Source organism: Thermobia domestica, chromosome 9, assembly GCF_964235325.1.
Source record: "Thermobia domestica chromosome 9, izTheDome1.hap1.1, whole genome shotgun sequence".
NCBI lineage: Eukaryota > Metazoa > Arthropoda > Insecta > Zygentoma > Lepismatidae > Thermobia > Thermobia domestica.
In genome coordinates, this window is record NC_137462.1 from 116,752,192 (window position 1) to 116,771,709 (window position 19,518).

Consider the following 19,518-nt stretch of genomic DNA (forward strand, 5'->3'; position numbering starts at 1 on the left):
AATTTTGTTATTACAAGTGTTTATTATTATTACATTTTGTAATTTGAAATGTGAAAAATTATAATTGGGTATTGTTTAAATCTGTCGATAATATATATTGTGTGTTTTTGTTACAGATTCCTTATGGAAAGAAACATGGCAAAGACTTCTTACTAAGGTCTCTAGCAAATACAATATCTCCAACCACGTTTATTCCAATTGGGGTAAGTTCCTTTTATATGTCTATATTCTTATGAGCATAAGTTTCTACGGATTTAAAACGATATACAACTCAATTTAAACACTCTCAAAAGACAAACAATGCAGAGAGAGAAAGAATTCGAGAGAATTTAAATTTAAACTGTTGACGACTTATAGAGGTAGGATTAGGTTAGGAAGTGTTTAGAATAGGTTAGGATTTATTTTGCATTTATTCTATATATTTTGCTCATTTCTGCCTTGATTTCTTGTATTTCTTAAAGATTTTAACATATTTCTCATTTTCATCAGTAGAACGCTTTTCCTATCTCAAATCATCCTATCAAATTTTCATTTAAAATATCATTCGTAAAAATTCTTTAATTTTCAGCCATCTTGATAGAAATTCGTCCAAATTACTCAATTTTTAGTTCATCATCTTCAATCTTGTCTAGTATGACGTCAGTAGCACAGATTTACGAAATTATCAATAATTGGTCGCTTTTCTTTGAAGTATCTTGTTATTTGCTCTTTAACCGATCTTCGTATTATTACGTTACATTGTTTTTGTCTTGAATGGCGTCAGTTCCAGGAGAGCAGTAGCTATATACTGCCCGTCGGTTCTTTAAAGAAAATAAAGTGGTTAAAACGTTGCTGCAGAACCGAGTTATGCGAAATTTGTTTTAAAAGTTATTCAGCCGAAAATTTTGCTATTTACAAGTTTGCAGTTTGGACGGAACGGAACAAACAGTGTAAAGTTTTGGTGACGCAGCTGCTTGTTGATTTCGCCAACATGGCGAATGCTGATATGATTTGAAGTGTTGAAGTTAAGAAATTTTAATTTTTTAAGGAACGATGAATGTTTATCAGCAGGGTGGATTGATTTAAATCAAGATTTAAATCCCTTGATTTTTTAAATAAAAATCGTTGATTTAAATCAAATTCCGAAATAAAATAATTTAAAGTGAAAATAAGTAAAATTCCGTTTCTGCTCTGTTAATTCGGTTACGGAAATTAATAATCATAATACAATGAGACTCAAATGTACAGTATGTACACCATAGTATGAAAACAAGTGTCATGCACAGGATGATTAGGGAAAATCCGGTTTTGAACGGGTAACGGAGCAATGCTGCTTTCTTCTCTTCGTAACAATAGGTTTGGGTTTTTAAATCGTTAACTATTCCAACGGGGAAGTCATCATCGACATTTAAGACGGAAATTCTTTCGCGTGCGCGTCTGCTTGTTTGTTCCAAGATAATAGGGCGCATTTAGAGGGGTCCTATCCCCTCTCCGATTTTTTTTTTTTTTTTTTTTTTAAGATTTATAACTTTAGGCGAAATTTATGTATTTCGTGCCTTAAACTAGTTCAATTTTTCTTTTTTTTTTTTTAATATGCCCCTACCAAACAAACTTCATATCAGTAACTTTTGTGAAAAAAAAGTGACATTTTGATAAACGTTGCTATACTTTTTCCTTAATGCTTAACCTTTTAAATTATATTACCTATTTTTATTCTATTAAAAATCGAATCTTCATTGCTCGATTAAAAAAGTACCAATAAATCTTTTTACTTCGTTTTTTTTTCTTTCTTTCTTCAAGACTGAAGGCATTGTAGAACATGTTACATATGCTTTCACGCCTTTCAGCGTCGAGACATAGTGTGTGATATCATAAATTTAAAAATTTTTCGTTTTGCCTATTATTCTTATTTTTTGGCGGGCTTACATTTTGCATTCAAAAGACTGAAATTTTGCACACTCGTTCAGTGCACCCCTTAGTATTTTTCAGATGTTTTCAGATCTCTGCATGAAAACAGGGGGGTCCAGAGGGAAAAATGTAAAAAAATATATATATATATATTTAACAAAATAGCTTTCTCCGTTATTCAGATGGAGACATATGAATGGTACCGTTTGAAAAGCTGTTCTATTCTGAAGAGAACGTACGAACCATGATCTTAGGATAAATAGGGATGTTTCAGGAAACTGTTACCTGAGATCCTGTTTTATACGGAAATCTAGGGTATTTGGGGGATATTATTTTTCGCGGGCTTACTTTTGCACCTAGAAGATTGAAATTTTGCACATTTATTCAATGTACCCCTTAGTATTTTTCAGTGTTTCAGATCTGTACCTTAAAACAGGGGGTTGGTCCAGAGGGGTAAAAAGTAAAAAAGGATATTTTTAACAGAAAATCCCTTTTTTCGTGATTTTTCCGCCCCAGATACACGATGGAGACATTTGAATGGTACGATTGAAAATCTTTTTTATTACAAATCACGACCCTAGGATAAATAGAGATGTCTGAGGAAATTTTTTTATTACATGCGGGTTATCTGGGGCATTGTGGGGATGTTCTTAGCTCATTGTTAAATATTTTCCCCGCCCTTACTATTCAAGATAGCTTGAAATTTTATACACACATTTAGTAAACCCCTTAGTATTTCCCAGTTGATTTTGAGATATGTGCGCTAACACAAGGGAGTCCAGAGGGGATCAAAATTTGAAAAAAAAAAAAATCAGAAAAATCCCTTTTTCTCTCAAAATTTCTCGCTTCAGAGACATGATAGGGAAATGTGAATGTTACCGTTTCAAAGGCTGTTCTATTCTGAAGAGAATGAGGTATGAACCATGATCCTAGGATAAATAGGGATGATGATGTAGATGCTTGACTGAAAGTCCATAATTTTCTTTTTAAAAAAAGCCAAAATTCAGAAGTGTTAAGAAACATTGTTTGGGATTAACAGTGGTTAACAATTGGGGATTAATTCAAAATTCAACCCTAATATTTTCACTTAAATGGCATAATTAGCATTTAATACTAATTCCTAATGCTTTTTCTTCAGTTCGCCACTTGTAATTTACGAGAAGAAAGATTTGATTTAAATTAAAAAAAAAAAAAACTATTTAAATCAAAAATATCAACAAAAATGATTTAAAAAAAAAAATCATGATTTTTTTCCACCCTGTTTATTAGTAGATAAACCGTTCAATATTAAAATATACTTTATTCTGCGTCCTGTGAAACCTTTTTGGAATGACTGAAAGTTTAATCTGGGAAAAATGAAGATGAAAGTTCTGGTTTGTGTAGAATGTCATATGCTGATTCAGGACAGTACTTCAGATTTCAAAGAGTGTGATTTTCTTCCGTCTGGATAACTGTAAGTAATGTTCTGGTTTTAATCTTGAGTGAAACAGTGTCAGAAACTCGAAACCTGCATTGGAAATATTTACTTTTAACCTTCAAATTAATCGAGTTAGACAAAGTGTCACAATGGTGTGTTTCGTAAAATATAGCAGTGTAAGCATGCATTCGTAATCCCTTCCGTTCCCAAAGGATCTGCCTAATTACTCAGACAATATGTGACGGCTTGAGTTTATTTAGAAAAGGGGGGAAAACAGAATAAATTATGGATATAATGTAAGGTTAGATTCCTTTGACGTAATTTCGTTTAAGAACGACCATCCTACAACAACAAAATTAAAATAAGCCAAATCTCAGATATGCAGTCGTATTCGTTTTCTCATTTTTATGATTTTACTTGTTTGGCCATGTATTGTTTCGACCTTTATGTAAACAAATGGGATAGTAGATACGAGTGACGTTCTCTGGTGTCGAATCGATATAATATACATAGATTTTGTTAAAACGTATTCGTATGAAAGTTCATTCCAAAGCTGTACTTTGGCTGAAGCTGATAATTTATATATATATATATTAAGATTTCGATAGGGGCAACTGGTTTTCCGTATCGTGCGTTTATTCATATAGATGCAGAGATACAGTAAGTGGAAAATCGCTTCACAATATTAACATTGGCCTTGAGTGCCGACAAAAAGTCTTTACGGAATAATTTTCATTTTTGTGTGAGGTGTGAATGCGTTGTAGGTTAGATTAGGTTAAGATTTCATAATTTTGTGTATTTTTATTATTATTATTATTATTGTTGTGCATGCTAGGTTAAGGTTTTCTTGTGATGTGGTGCCTATAAATGTGAGCTGTAGTATATAGCCATAGAATTTAGAATTTATGGATGAGAATACTAATACAAAACGAAGAAGGCGTACGCATGTAAGCAAAACAAATGATTTAAAAATTATATAATGTGAAAGTTAATGTGATGTTTGTGAAAATAAATCAAGAATGTCATGTGTGTATGTCGAATTTAAAGAAAAATGCGTAGTCACGAGTAGGGACATGTATTTGGAAACAGATTAGCCATAGTAGCGTAAAGAGAACGCATCGTTGCTCCCTATCGTATGTAAAAATGACTTTGTAAGAATACTATACAGTTTTCTGGAATCAAGTAAAGGTTTAGAGAGTATAAACCTGTTTATTTCGTACTTGAAAAAATGTACAGTAGAATAAAATTTATTTGGTTTGGTATAGTACAGCTTGATCAGTAAGTGCATAATAGTTCGTCTTCCTATCCGTCGTGCTAATAAATCTGAAGGGAAATGACGTAAAGGAAATTTTACGGGGAACCCATCGTTGGATGTCATGAATCCTAAATTTATTTTAATTTCAAAATTTCGATTTTTTTTAAAAAAAAATTATTTATTATTATTATTATTATTATTATTATTATTATTATTATTATTATTTTTTTCGTTGCGCAAAACTTTATTCAGATAGTACACTTGTAGGGCAGGTCTTCTGAGCTCCGATTCCTTCTCCCAAGACTATGGAGCAAATGAGTGCATCTCTGGTTGCGAGCTATTCTTCTGTGATGGACACATAGACTTGTAGCTGGTTAAACTGGTTATATACTCAAACGCACCTTGGTCCCGAGAAAGCGAACATCTGAGAACAACAGTAGACACAGTCACATACAATACACACATGTTGTAAGTTACAGGCTTTTAAATAATCATATTTTGTCGTTGATTCGTTTGTATCAGAAGTATTGCGTAGGCCATTATAAAAGTTCGTACGCATAAATCAGATTGATTGGCAATACTAAAATTTGAAACAAGGAGAAATGAAGGTCTTCTAACTGGAAAGTTTAAAGAAATAGCATATTAAGCCTTTAGAAAGTAGAGGAAGAGACTCCCAACGTTTAAAACTTCGTTTCTTATGTATATTTTGCAGCTTTCATTCTAGGCGGAATGAAAACAGAGACTCAGGTTTGGTATTGGTAATTTAGTTGGTAGTTCGCGCCGTCTTGGCGCTGTATCAGCGTTGACCAAAGTGGAGACTTCGAGTGAGCGAGAACAAGTAGTTAGTATGCAGAAGTGAAGTCGGTCATTCAGGTCCAACGAAACTTCCGATCTGCATTCAAGAATGCTCTACTATCATTTAAGACAATCAAGCAATGGTGTGTTCAATTTTGACGATTTCAATTTTGATTCACGTAGAGATCCATTTGAATATAAGTTTTAAGAGAGACTATAATGCAGATGCTAACATCGATTTCTCAGAGTAGTGACTGGTAAAATGTTCTTTTCATTTTATTTCGTGAACGTTCTTTCATTTTATGACCTGTTTAATTTGTTTACATAATGTTCTCGGGAAGGAAAGGAGTATTTCAGTGTATTACAAATTAAATGTTCAGTATCTGTAATATGTGCAATGATGAATTGTTTTTATTATTATTATTATTATTATTATTATTATTATTATTATTATTATTATTATTATTATTATTATTATTATTATTATTATTATTTCATTGACATGATGTTGACTTATTTTGTAACAATGTGCTTCCTCATGCTTCTATATAGTGTGTGTATGTTATTTGCTTTAAAGTATCCTTCCACCCTTTTCTTTCCGTTCGTATTAAAATTTTATCGTCTTAAAAAAGGAGAGGGAAATGCAGGCATCAGTAGAGAGTCAGTTTCCTAAAAGTACAGAATAATGGAAATTGCTGCTTTTATTAAATGTATTTCAAAGCTAGTGAGTGGCTTTTGAGATAGAGATGAAATAAGGAGAATGTGTGACACATCATTAATAACTTAATAATAATAATAATAGTAATAATAATAAACTACTATGCTTTCATATTTATCTTGCAATTTTTTTTTGCTGTATATCGTGAATAAAGAAGGAAAAAAAAGTTCTGGAAATTTTCAAAAGATAAATATACAGGCATAATAAAGTTTTTTTGATGGCCTCTCATTTCCAGTAAGATGAAACTTCTGAATAACTGATTGAAGTGTATTAGTTAACCATTGTGTTCTTGCAACGTAAACGTTACATAACAATTACCAGTACTTTTTGTTTTCAGTATCAAGTCCGAGATAATGATTCAATCTTCTATGTGGATAACAGAGAATCAGCGAATGCCCTCCGTGCAGCTGATCGCAAAATGACATCAGAAGCAGGCTTCAAGGTAAGATAATTTTCTCGTTTCAATCTTTTCTGTTAGCTACCTCGTGGAAATCAAAATAATTAAGTTACGATATATTATTGCACTAAAGATTGTCTTTAGTTGTATGAATTGAGTGACAGTTTCATTTTGGAGCTTGTTAATGATCTTTCTTGTGGTTATACATTGACTTATAAGTGACGTCAAAAATGTTTTGTTTGTAAAAGCAAAGAAAAGTAATTCGTTATTACATAGTGTGTTACTATTATTTAACTTGTTATAATATTGTCTTCTAGAATTGCATAAAAAACTGTAACAAAATAGATCAGAGTTTGTTTCTATAAAGTGATTTTTGGCAAAGATAAAAGGAGATAGATTTCGTTTACTACAAACTGTCATAGAATCACAGTAGAAGTGTGGGAGACAATTGTGAAACAACACACAGTGGCTATTCATCTCCGTGTTCATATGGTAGTATAGAGTGGTATAAAATTGTAAGAATTTGACTGATAAGAAGTAGACTTGAAATAGACTAATGGAAGTAAATGCTACTTCTGACAGATTTTATAAATAAGTAAACTTCATAAATAACATCTATGTGCTGCATCTTGGTATCTTCAGTGATTTATGTGAGGATGTTGGGACATTACTGGTACCAAGGGTGGATTTACTAGTAAACTTGGGAGTAGAGACGTAAGCCTTAGAGGTACATGTTGGACAAAAAATTAATAAGAAAGCGAAAACAATTTACGAAAGTTAAATAATAATAAACATGACTGAAATAAAGAGATTGTATTATACTCTTTCGTAATGCTCTTTTATCCTGTTTTATTTAGTTTAATGACTTTATTGTGAATAAAAAAAAGTAGTATTGAAAAACGTAGCTTTGTTCCTAGTAATCCAAACAATCATTTTGTATTACAGTAGAAACATAAATTTCAACAATCAAAACAATTATTCTATTCGTTTTAGTGATACTTCTAGTGATTGAATATTCACATTATTATGAACAAAAATTCAAAACGAATTTATTTTATTGTTGCACTAGCGCATGTTGTAGAAATGAAATTAATCATCCTCTGTAACGTTGTTTTAAAAACTTAAATTTCTAATAATTTATGTTTGCAGCACATTCAATCAAAGTGAAAATTCATTAAAATTTGTATAAAACGTTGAATCAGAAGTATTCATAATATAAGTTTATTTCTTTATTTTCTGTTTTGTTACAAGTTTGTACTGCGGGTGAGGGACGGAAAACACCTTTTGGCCAAGGGGCGGCAAAACACTAAATCTGTCATTCATTGGCACCCAATGTCGTGTCCGTTTGGAGTGCAAATGCGCTTCGAATCTTGCTCAGAGAGACATTCAGACATTTTCCTGTATTTGTAATATATTTATCTTTTGCGCAAAATTTTGATTCAGTAATTTCGTAAATTCTATTTTCATACTGATGTCGGTTGTTACAATGAAATCGAGCAAGTAAGCACCCTCAGGACAATAAATCTAATGATTAGAAGTTCAAGTTCTGCTGCAGCAGAAAAACTAGTAATTTTTATGAAGTTGCTATCGGGCAGAAACCTAGTTACATTACCCACAAATTGCTGAATTTTCGTCTCATAGAAATAAATTTTTCGTTTCACTGTTAGTCAATCATTCTCCCGACTTCTTCCATCCACGATCCGTTCCAGACAAAGAGCGAATGTCAAGTAAAGATCGGAAATGCTTTTCTTAACATCCATTGAATACCACATAAACTTTCGATAACCGATAAATGACGGTGTTATTACCTTACAGCGATTACCTTAAAACTAATTCGATGGCAATCTTTGTGAAGAAAACAAAATGACTTTGAATTTAAATGCAATAATTATTGGACTTCTGCAAAATCAAACTATTACAAGTGGTATATTTTTGCAATGGAAAACATTAAATTATATTTGAGCCAGCAATAAAATAACAAAACCAAATAACTGTCTGAATGTCTTCAATGGGACTAATCTCGCATCTTCCGCCTCGGTAGACACATGAGGACGACTAGGAGATCGTAAATTACCAGTCTGACCTGTAGTACCATATTACCGAATCCATCGCCTGGCTGTAGCAGTCGAGATACCCATTCGTCTTCCAGTTGCAGTTACAGTATAGCCCTCCAACTTCCATAAGTTTATTACAGCTGAACGCCTTTCACCGATCGTCAGTGCTCTGAGCTGTGAGGAACAAAGAAAGAAGTAACAACTGGTAACTGGCATGCAGTTGGTTACTTACTGGGCACGCCCCTAGTGGGGAACGATTTGGTCAACATTCGCGCAAGGAATCTTAAAATAGCGCTAGGAATATAATAATAATAACATTAATAGTTTTTATAAGTGAAGTTTCATAAATAAGAAAAACTGTTTTAATAAATTGAATAATTATACTACCTTGACACACATTAAAATATACATTCTGGATTTAAACCTCTGAAAAGCATCTACAGGCTTGTTCTGTTACGAAAATAGCAGACTGAAATCAATATCATTCCTTACACAAGCAGTAAATTGATCTTATTATTACTAACCTTAACAAATCTAATCTTCCTTATCACTAATGTATAAAAAAATATTCCACTTAGCGTGACTCAATCTACTGGTTTTAAAAAGACAAATCTTGGCCATATTTCTTTGGTTGTAAAAGTAGCTCATCGTTAAAGCTTTTGTATTCTAAATAGTACCACAGCGTCACCAGTTTCGAGCCCTGTCCAGTTAAGTATTTTGTCCTGCTAGTCAATGAGACAATAGTAACTGCTCTTCATCAAATGACAAAAGTATAGAATTTGCAAGCAAGCAACCAAGCTGTTTTACATAATGTCTTTAAACTGAGCATGACATTGGGATAGCTTCTAAAAAGACATACAAAGTACTGAAGAATTAGAACCACTAAAGAAAACTTTCAGACACCTGGTATGAAATTCTTTTCTTTTAATGCTGACGAATTCAGTTATAACACGATCTTGGCAAAGAAAGAATTATATTCAATGTAGTATAACAGTTAACGTGTTGGATTTTGAATCTATTGATCGAGATTCGATCTCAGCTAAGCTCTGATTTTTCTTTTTCTTTCTTTCTTTTCCAAATCATACTTTTATCAGAATCATGTCCTGGGTACGAAATACAAATCATTGGGCAGCCGAGAGACTAATATGTATGTGTGTTATCATAGTACATCAATGAAATTGTTCCATGGTTAATCAATTGATTTTCACTTTCCTTCACATTCTTCCTTTCTTGGAAGATAACTGTGAATGGTCCTTCATGTAAAAGTAAATCCTTTCATTTTTCTCTCTCTCCATATATATACCTGTTTGTGATGAGTAAACAAAGGACATTTACAATGTAATAAGAAATAGATAATGTAATAGCATTAATATCTACCAAAAAATACTTATTAATAATGTAATTGCAAGTTAAACTTGAATTCGAGATTCGCGAATATATCTATTATTAGTTTGATATACAATAGCGCGTTTTATATGAGAAGAAGCTTAATCTGTTTTTAACTTAATTACAAAGTCTGATTTCGGTTTGTTAAGCATCCGTTTACGGTCTTCATACATGCAGAATTAGGTTTAAGAAAAAGTAAAAATTAAAATAAGTATATGAGAATTAATTAGAGTAAATAGTATAATAGAAACTATAATAATAAATGTTAGATGGAAGTGGGACTTGGATAATAAATAGAAGTCAAGTTGCCGTTATGCGTTAATCTTTTAACTTTAGAAGTCGCAATGTTTTGTAATGTCAGGAAGCAGGAATTAAGAACTAAATATATACATACATGTGTAAACTACTACCTTCTTATAGACTAAAGATCAAAGTATGCTATACATAAAATTCAGTGTTACCGATCTAAATAATTTATTGATTATAATTTATTCCAAATCAGATCCCATCGTCGTCACGAGTGTAACGATACACCATGCAACACACTTATAGCGCCCGGTTAATCACTAGAAAATCCTCAGAGTTACCGAAATGTTGAAACTTGGATAAAATGTATATACATCAAAAAGTCAAATCGTACTATCCTGATCCTGTAGTCTAGTGGTTAACGTCTTGGAATTATGAGCTGCTACACGTCACCGTGACTAAAGTTTTCTAGAATATTTTAACTACACACACAGCACAGAATATCCAAGATTTACTGTAAAAGCGAGCAGTGGTTCTGACCCTGTTTTGTTTTGCGGCACGCTTAACGCCCTTACCTTTGTCTTCAGGCTTCCAGGTAGTATTGAGGAATCATCACAACTTCTCATAGAGTAGTCTCGAAAGCAGTATCCATGAAAGAGTATATTCAAGAAATTTCAGCTAGTTTGTGCCAGTAGTCTTCAGAACTTCTTCCATGGTAGAAAAGCTAACTGCACTACGATAATTCTCAGTGGTGTTGTCATGTTAGATCAGCAGACTACTGACTTAATTTCCTTAGTTCCGTTATTCTGGTCAGTTATCCAGACTCACTGATGTGTCTCAGCACTCCGGTTGATAATTACTGAAAGAAAAGCATTTCTAGTGTGTAAGGAAAAGTAGCCAGTTATCTAATACTGATGCTTGTAAATTTTCATTAGACAGCAAAACAGCACAATGCTTAGCACACACATTTATTGTGCGAATAATTGAATAATGAGGGGTGTTCTATCCAGAGGAAGTTTGAGGTTTTTAGTTGAGATCATCAGTTTAACGTGAAAGCACTTTTGTCTCTACCGGATATTGAACCCGACACCCTTTGGAAAATGAATAATGAGGAACAATATAGCTGGTTTCTTCTGTGTTTTGGTTTAGCATGAGATATGACTGCCTTAATTTATGAGTCCACTTTTAATATGATCACTCTGAAACTAGCAGGTCTTTTCGTTTTGTTAGTTTTCCCTATTTTAAGAATTCATCTTAGCACATTACTGTTTCCAGATTTGGGTTCAATGACCTTAATTATCGATTAAAGTTTGGTAGCTATAAATCTGATTAGAGTTCAGTTTTTTCATTAAGGCCTCAGGGTTACGCGGTTGCTCCACAATGAAAGTAATTAGAGAGAAACTTTTTCAAATCTTAATTCAATGTATCCATTTATTGGGAAGTTACAGTTCGTGTGACTGTACCTGATATACATAAAGAAATAACGTTGAAACAACGGGGAGGGGCTGTAGGTTATCTGAAGTAAATAGTTCTAGCGCTCTTTTATACTGAGAGTGATCCTTCGTTCAAACCTCGTAGCGACCCTAATTTTAACTCTTTGGTTCGGAGCCAGGTTTACCAGAATCTGTAGAAATTGTCCTCAGAAATTCACAAATTTGTTAATAATTTAATTAATTACTGAGGATGAAAGGATTAATTAGGTACTACCAGATAACTATATACAATTCACAGATAAACTCTAGTAGAGCGTAATATGGAGTTAACTTACCTGAGCCAAAAAACACTAGTAGAGCCTAATATAGAATTAACATTGCGTGCTTCCAATTTGGAAGTGGACAGAAGACAAAGGTATTTAAAGAAATATATCCCCTGAGCTGATTGGAAATTTCCTTTTTTATTAAAGAGATTGTCGATTCAACTTTGCCTTGCTTTTATATATCAGTAGTTATTTTTCATTTGGGAAATTTTAGTTTATGCCTATCGTTTTACTGAATTCTATTTCAGTTGTTCAAATATTTTTCTTTAATGTTCATTCAGAAAGACGAATATATAGATTTAGATGCTGAGCAATTTTCCCAACGCACGCGTATATAGTATTGACCAGAATGGATGACTGACCACAAATAAGTGTCATGCTTATGAATACACAAGAACATTCTCAAATATCCATTGAAGCTTTTCTGGCGACTTATCGCAAACAGGTCTTCTTGGGTGAGCAGCCAGGTAAATACTGTTGTATCTTGCAACGTTTCGAGGGTTGACATTGTCCTCATCTTCAGGCAAATATGAGACAATATTTGCATGAAGATGAGGACAATGTCAGCCCTCGAAACGTTGCAAGATACAACAGTATTTACCTGGGTGCTAACCCGAGAAGACATGTTCGCAAGAATATTCTCATTTAAATACGGATGTACATTGATATAAATGGTACATTTCAGTTTAAAAACACATACAAAGGATACATTTCAGTGATAGAAACACAGTTAAGTATACACGCTTGAGAGCGAGTTCAATATTTGGTGTGCAAATCTTTGTTTTTTGACACAGCTTGGATACGAGAGGGCATGGATAGACACAATTTTTCGCAATATTTTGGTGTAATTTTTGTATTCCAGACATGTTTTATAGCTTCTCTTAAATGAAAAACTGAATTGGGCTTACGTTCAGCCACTTTTCGCTTTGAAATTACCCAACAGTTCTCGATGGGGTTCAAATCAGGAGAATTTCAGGGTCAAGGTTCAAGAATTTGAAACCCGCTGGTTCCAAGCCATTCCTTAACAATTTTGTCTGGTGGTTTTTGAATTGAGTACACTGGTAACTTCACTTTAAGCACATTGAGGTAGACAGTTCTATTCATTGATGTCCCTTCAGGCATTAACCACAATCCACATCTTCCATTAACATAAATGGCACTCCAAACCATGATTTGTACATTTTTTTTTTTTTTTTTTTTTTCGGTGGGAATGATGTAGCGTTGGAAGTCCATCGTATGTGTCTACAAAAGGCATAAAATTGCGATACTTGGATCTCAATCGAAAACACAACTCATTACCATTGTTCAACAGTTTACACATAATAACCTGCGGATTGTCCTGTGGCTAGGCACTTCTTTGGTAAACCAGCCTGGGCCAGCCTTTTTATTTTAAAATTTTAACTGTTACATAAGAAAACATATTAACCATTGTCCACTGTTCTCGCAACACGAAACTTATACTTGTTGGCACAAAAACCAAATGCACAAATTCTACTTTTAAAAAGCAGGCGATGCCTAGTCACTTGCGGTTTCATTCATGAACTGGTGTAGGTTGGCGGACAGCTTACCTTCAGTGCTGCACAGTGGCACTGAACTAAGCAATTAGATTGGCTGTCGTAATCACATGATATTTTGCAACCTCTCCGGGAACTCTTGAGATTCCTAGCTTCCGGTGGAAGTGAATATAAAAGAACAGTAAGGTCTTTGTCTAAATATCGCACAACTGGCCAACTAATGACGCAATAATCCACTTCTAGAAACGAGTCTTAACTTCAGAAAAGAAATATTAATGTGGAAAGAAAACGTTGAAATCTATGCTTTTTCAGAAATAAATTATAATGAAATCGCAAAAATTTTGGATCCCTATTATCGGTCCCAAAATTCCATCGTTCTTAATGAAGAAGGAAAGATTAAAAGAAGAGCTTTTGTGATTTTTTTCATATCTCGGAGCCGCAATGGCTCAGTGGTATAGAGCTCACCTCTGGCGTGTGTAGTCGCTAGTTCGATCTAATTTCCCCCTTTAGAGGACTTTGTGGTGGACAAATACCGTGTCTGCGTGTTTTCTCGTAGTTTTCCTGTTTCCTTCTACTTTTTTCATTCCACCATTATCATCAATCTCATTACCACCATCTCCCTTAGTCTCGGTGCATACTTATAGGATGTTAAAATTAAAAATAAAATATATCTCAATCCTGTTTCCTTCAGAAGTGATGGCAGATAAAACTGCTTCGCTTTCAATTTCCATATATCAGATTGAATAAAAGGTAGATTAGACAGATGTCTGAAGTGTGGGAACTCATCATTATCCTTTCCTGTATAAACTGACTACATTTTAAGACTTAGTGTGGTGTCTTGCTAACTCTCTAATTTTTGTACTTCTATTTATTTATTTTTACTTCGTGTATAGATAAGTGTCAAGGTAACTCCGTGTAGAGCCCCAGTTGTTGAACTTGATCCAGCACTAAAAGAAAGAGTGAAGAGAGTGATGGGGAAAAGGTACAACTCTGTCACAAGGGCACTGAATTTAACGAAGCTTTACATGGATCCAGGTAATTGGTATACTTTTAATTTTGACCATTGTTGAATACTGTTTATAGATCAGAAAGGTTCTTATTGTAATTTATTTCTATTATGTTTTTATATTTGAATTGGTCATTGCCACGAAGTTCTTTGTTCTGATTTGTAGTTGGAGAAAGCACAACAAAATTCTAAGGTAAGTAGAGTAGAACTGCAATTTTAAGAACTTGCTGTGGCTTAACATAAGCTCGAAGAGAGCTCCCAGATTATAGGAGGGCTGCTAGAAAAGTTTCTACAGACCATTAGTGACGGTGGCTATTATAAAATTCGGAAGAATATATCTTTCTATGTTTAAATTATTATTATTCATTGTTTAAGTTAATTCGTTTATTTTTTACAGCAGTTTGAAGTGGTAGTATTGTGTGAGAAATGGAAATTTCTCGTGAACACTTCCTGACAGTGATCTATAGTTTCAATTTTTTAACACGAAACAATGCATCAGCAACTTCATTTGGCTTTTGAGCGTGAAGCAGTGCATCCAATAGGCTTGTATGTAATTAGCTTCCTGAATTCTAGCATGGTGGCACATTTCTCAAGGTCATCCATCCACGCCTGTTTTTGTCAGTAATGTCGATGTTGTGCGTGAAATGATTGCGAAAGATCGGCTTATGACATACCGTGAGATTCAAACATCCTTGAATATACATACGATTTTGCATAATCATATGAACATGTTGAAACTTCCAAGCCGTTCGATCTCACACCACTTGACCGAAGTTCAAATACAGGCTTATGTTAATTGCTGTGAAGAAATGCTGTTAAAAAAAAATACAACCGAGTAAGTCATATTTGGTGTATTACATCGTTATAGGGAACAAAACTTGGATCTATTCATACAAAGCAGAGAGTAAACAGCAATCCACTATTTCAATCTCTTAAAGTGAGCCGAAACCAACAAAAGTTATTCGTTCGAGGAGCAATGCCAAGTAAATGATTGCTTGTTTCTTCGATTATACCAGGCATGAGGGGCAACCATACCTTTAAAAGATCGGAGGACTGTAAATGCTGAGGAGTATACAAGTTGTTTGCCAGAAGAATAAATTGCGTAATACAAATTCAAATCGTCATAGCATTCATCACCACCACAACGCCAAATCCTATACAGCAACCAAACTTTTTTTTTTTCAGTAAACATTTCGAATTAATGACGTATTATCCTTACTCACCTGATTTAACACCAGATGACTTCTTTTTATCCCTAAACATGGAAAATAAGATGCGTAGTGAACAATTTGTTGCGATTAAAGCCGCTGTATATATAAAAAAAAAAAAAAAAGTTTAAACTAACAATCAAAGATAATTTAAATATAGAAATGATTATTTTTCCGAATTTTATAATAGCGGAACACTAGCGCCACTGTTAATAGTAATTTGCAGAAACTTTTCGAGTAGACCTTGTACATACAAAGTAGATCATTTATCTTGAAACGTCCTTATAATGTTTTAATTACCATGTGTGCATCGACTTGGCGATATTGTGCGATATAGTATCCAATATCATCACAGTGCTGTCAGTTTAACATAGTTTTTTTTTTTTCTTTTTCTCAAATGGCACTACGTCAGGATATTACATATTTTAAATCTACGTGTTAAACAGAAACGTACAATACCACATTTACTATTCAGTGTTTGTAACTAAGAATCTACAATATCACAAACATCCAAATTTTGTAAGTCCGTATAACAGTAAAGACGCAAGTGAGACAAACGTGACAATGCACTTTGAGAGTACCTTAGTGTCGAATGCGATGTGATATGACATATTTGTAAGAACATCATTAAAAGGGATTGATAATTTTATTTTATTGAAAAAGTTTTATTACAAAAAATTTTTTAGATAAAGTATAATTGAAAAGCTTGTTTCCACACTCCACCTAAGTCATTTTTTGTAATTTTACAGGAGAAGCGAAAAACGTGTATCGCTCTTGTTCTACATTTAATGAAAAATATTTGAACGATATCTTTTATGTCTAGTGATACATAACAACATGCTAAATTTTAAGAAATGTGTGATTTTAGGTTTAGGCCTAAATGGCGGGAAAATGTTTCATTTCCGTCCAAAAACCACTTAAATCATGTATCTGGTGTAGTAAGAAGTAAACCATTATTTTGCCAATAGATGGCTTCAGTGATCTGTATCTCGCGTTGTATAAGTCCGATCGGGTTCAACGAGATGGCGTTCAAACGATGAGATTACGTACTACAAACACTGTTCAGATAGTTTTGATGAGTTGACTCAGTGTTGTGAGAGCGCGAGTCAAAATGGACACTAGCAAAGAGAAAATACGCTATATTTTACAGTTCTTCGATAAAGGCGAAAACGCAAGCCAGGCGACTGCAAATGTGAATAGTGTTTATGGTCCTGACACTGTAATAGCCAATCACGCGCAATTTTGGTTTCGTCGATTCCGTTCCGGTAATTTTGACGTCAAAGATGAACCACGCACTGGAAGGCCAAGTGTCGAAAATGTCGATAAAATCATGGACATTGTCGCGTCCGACCGTCATGGAAGCACTGTGTTGATTGCCCAAGAGCTAAACATTGCGCAAAAAACCGTGTGAAACCATTTGCATAAGGCTGGATACAAAAAGAAGCTTGATGTATGGGTGCCACACGAGTTAACGCAAAAAAACATCATGGACCGAATTTCCATCTGCGAATCGCTGCTGAATCGCAACAAAATCGACCCATTTCTGAAGCGGTTGGGGACTGGTGATGAAAAGTGGATCACTAACGACAACGTCACGCGAAAACGGTCGTGGTCGAAGCGCGGTGAGCCGACGCAAACGGTGCCCAAACCAGGATTGACGGCCAGGAAGGTTTTGCTGTGTGTTTGGTAGGATTGGCAGGGAATTATCTACTATGAGCTGCACCCCTACGGCCAAACCCTTAACTCGGAACTGTACTGTCAACAATTGGACCGTCTGAATGCAGCAATCGCCCAGAAGCGGCCAGCTTTGGCCAATAGAAGAGGCATTGTGTTCCATCAGGACAACGCCAGGCCATACACATCGATAGTGATTGCTAAAAGCTCCGGGAGCTTGGTTGGGAGGTTCTTATACATCCACCTTATAGTCCGGACCTGGCACCGAGTGATTACCATCTGTTCCTGTCCATGGCGAACACGTTTGCTGGTGAAAAAGTCACTTCAAGAGAGGCTTGTGAAAATCGACTGTCTCAATTTTTTTGCCACTAGGGACAAGGGCTCCTATGAGAGAGGCATCATGATATTACCTTCCAAATGGCAACACGTTATCGAACAAAACGGTGCATATGTGACCTAAATCGGATAATTCTAACTATGGTAAGTCAAGCCTTCAATGTCATGCCAAAATAATGATTACTTTTTACTACACCGGTATTTTCTCCTTACACTATATTATCATTATATTTTGTAAAACATATAAACTAATAATAATAATAATAATAATAATAATAATAATAATAATAATAATAATAATAATAATAATAATTTGATTATACTATGTGCTTATTTACACTAACATGTAAGATTAACATGATTTGTGTGTTTTTAATGAATTTTTATTTATTTTAGTTCTAAGATTTATATTTTAAACTTTCATTTCTTAACCTGTACTTTTATATTGATTATATTTTATTATTTCTTTACCCAGTTTCCGGAATATCTTGATCGCTTCCTTCCCTTCTCTTCCTTCACAGACTCTAGTAATCCAATTTCCATTTTGCAGTACAGGTGTATTGTTTTCAGCCAGTCCTAATAACAACGTAGTAGTCTCTTGTATACACGATACACATTTTTCTTTAAATACCTTCCTACTGGTTAAATCTTACAATAACTAGCCGTTTTTAAGCAAATTCTAAATAATAGATTAATTTTCGCTTCAAATCTAAAAATAAACATCAATTAGAGAAATGGTAACAATGAATACAAAACTTTCAAAGCAGATAAATAATACCGACTTGACTTACGCGGAGTTTGGAATTAATATTTTTAAGGACTTAGGCGCATTTTAGAAAAAAAAATGTGATTTTTTACATTTAATTTTAAGACGACTTACGTGAGTTTTGAGAGGTTATATAGTCAGGCATGTGTATCTACTCCTAATACACAAATAAAGCGCAAAAAACGAAAATTGAAAGAAAGTGACTTAGGTAGTGTTTGTAAACAAGCTCCTCAATTCTACTCACATAGATAATTTTGTGATGATCTACGTAAGATAACTGCAAGTACACCCTGTGACATTTTTTGTCATTTGTGCTCACGAAAACATTTGCATTAATATGTAAGAACTTCATGTTCGCCTTCCAATCTTAAGTTTCACTCCTCAGAACAAAGGAACATACTGGAAATTTGGAAACGTATAATCCGCAGTCAGACTTCCCTATTCACCCTAGGAAGATCCAGCATATAATAAACCCAAGAATAGTACTGATTTTTTTTTTCAAATATTTTATTAGATCCAATTTTGGTATATGAATGTGTTCTCATGAGTTTTGTTACATTATTTTACTCCCCCCCCCAAAAAAAAAAATACAATTCTTACTACTACAAAAAGTGAATGAAAATTTAAGTAAAATTGAAAATTCAAAGATAAATATGGGAAGTCTTTCATGTATTAATAGGCGTATGTAGTGCAGCCCGCTGTAGGCTGTCTTGTAAGCCAGCGCGTCAACAAATAATAGCTACATGTATAAGTAGAAAGATTTCATATACAGCGTTGATAAATTCAGCACTTTTCATATGAGTTTGCATAGAAATAATTAAAATCCACCTACCCTGTCACTAATTTTCTCACATGCTCATTTTATTGTATTTTAAATGTATTAAAAATCTGATAACATGTTATTTCAATGAATTGAAGAATTACAGTTAACATTTTAAAAAGAACTAGATCATTTTATTATGGCCACATCTGGCGCCCCAATAGGTACACCTGTGATGAAAAGATTTTATAACAATTAAGATCAAATATCTTGATAAATTCTATCATTTTATTCCACTGATTGAATTGTTGGTGAATGACTTCCGTGTTAATATAATTTAACA

The 19,518-nt window shown here is 33.8% G+C and overlaps 1 protein-coding gene across 2 annotated transcripts in view; it reads left to right on the forward strand.

The window, feature by feature from the left end:
* LOC145694960 (nuclear RNA export factor 1-like) overlaps window positions 1–19,518 on the forward strand; it is an 81,318-nt gene that overhangs the window by 19,871 nt on the left and 41,929 nt on the right. For both annotated transcript variants that reach the window (XM_081771771.1, XM_081771772.1), the window contains exons 4-6: window positions 117–203; window positions 6,410–6,514; window positions 14,319–14,460. In XM_081771771.1, coding sequence (XP_081627897.1) covers window positions 117–203; window positions 6,410–6,514; window positions 14,319–14,460 — 334 coding nt within the window. The remainder of the gene's footprint in view (window positions 1–116; window positions 204–6,409; window positions 6,515–14,318; window positions 14,461–19,518) is intronic.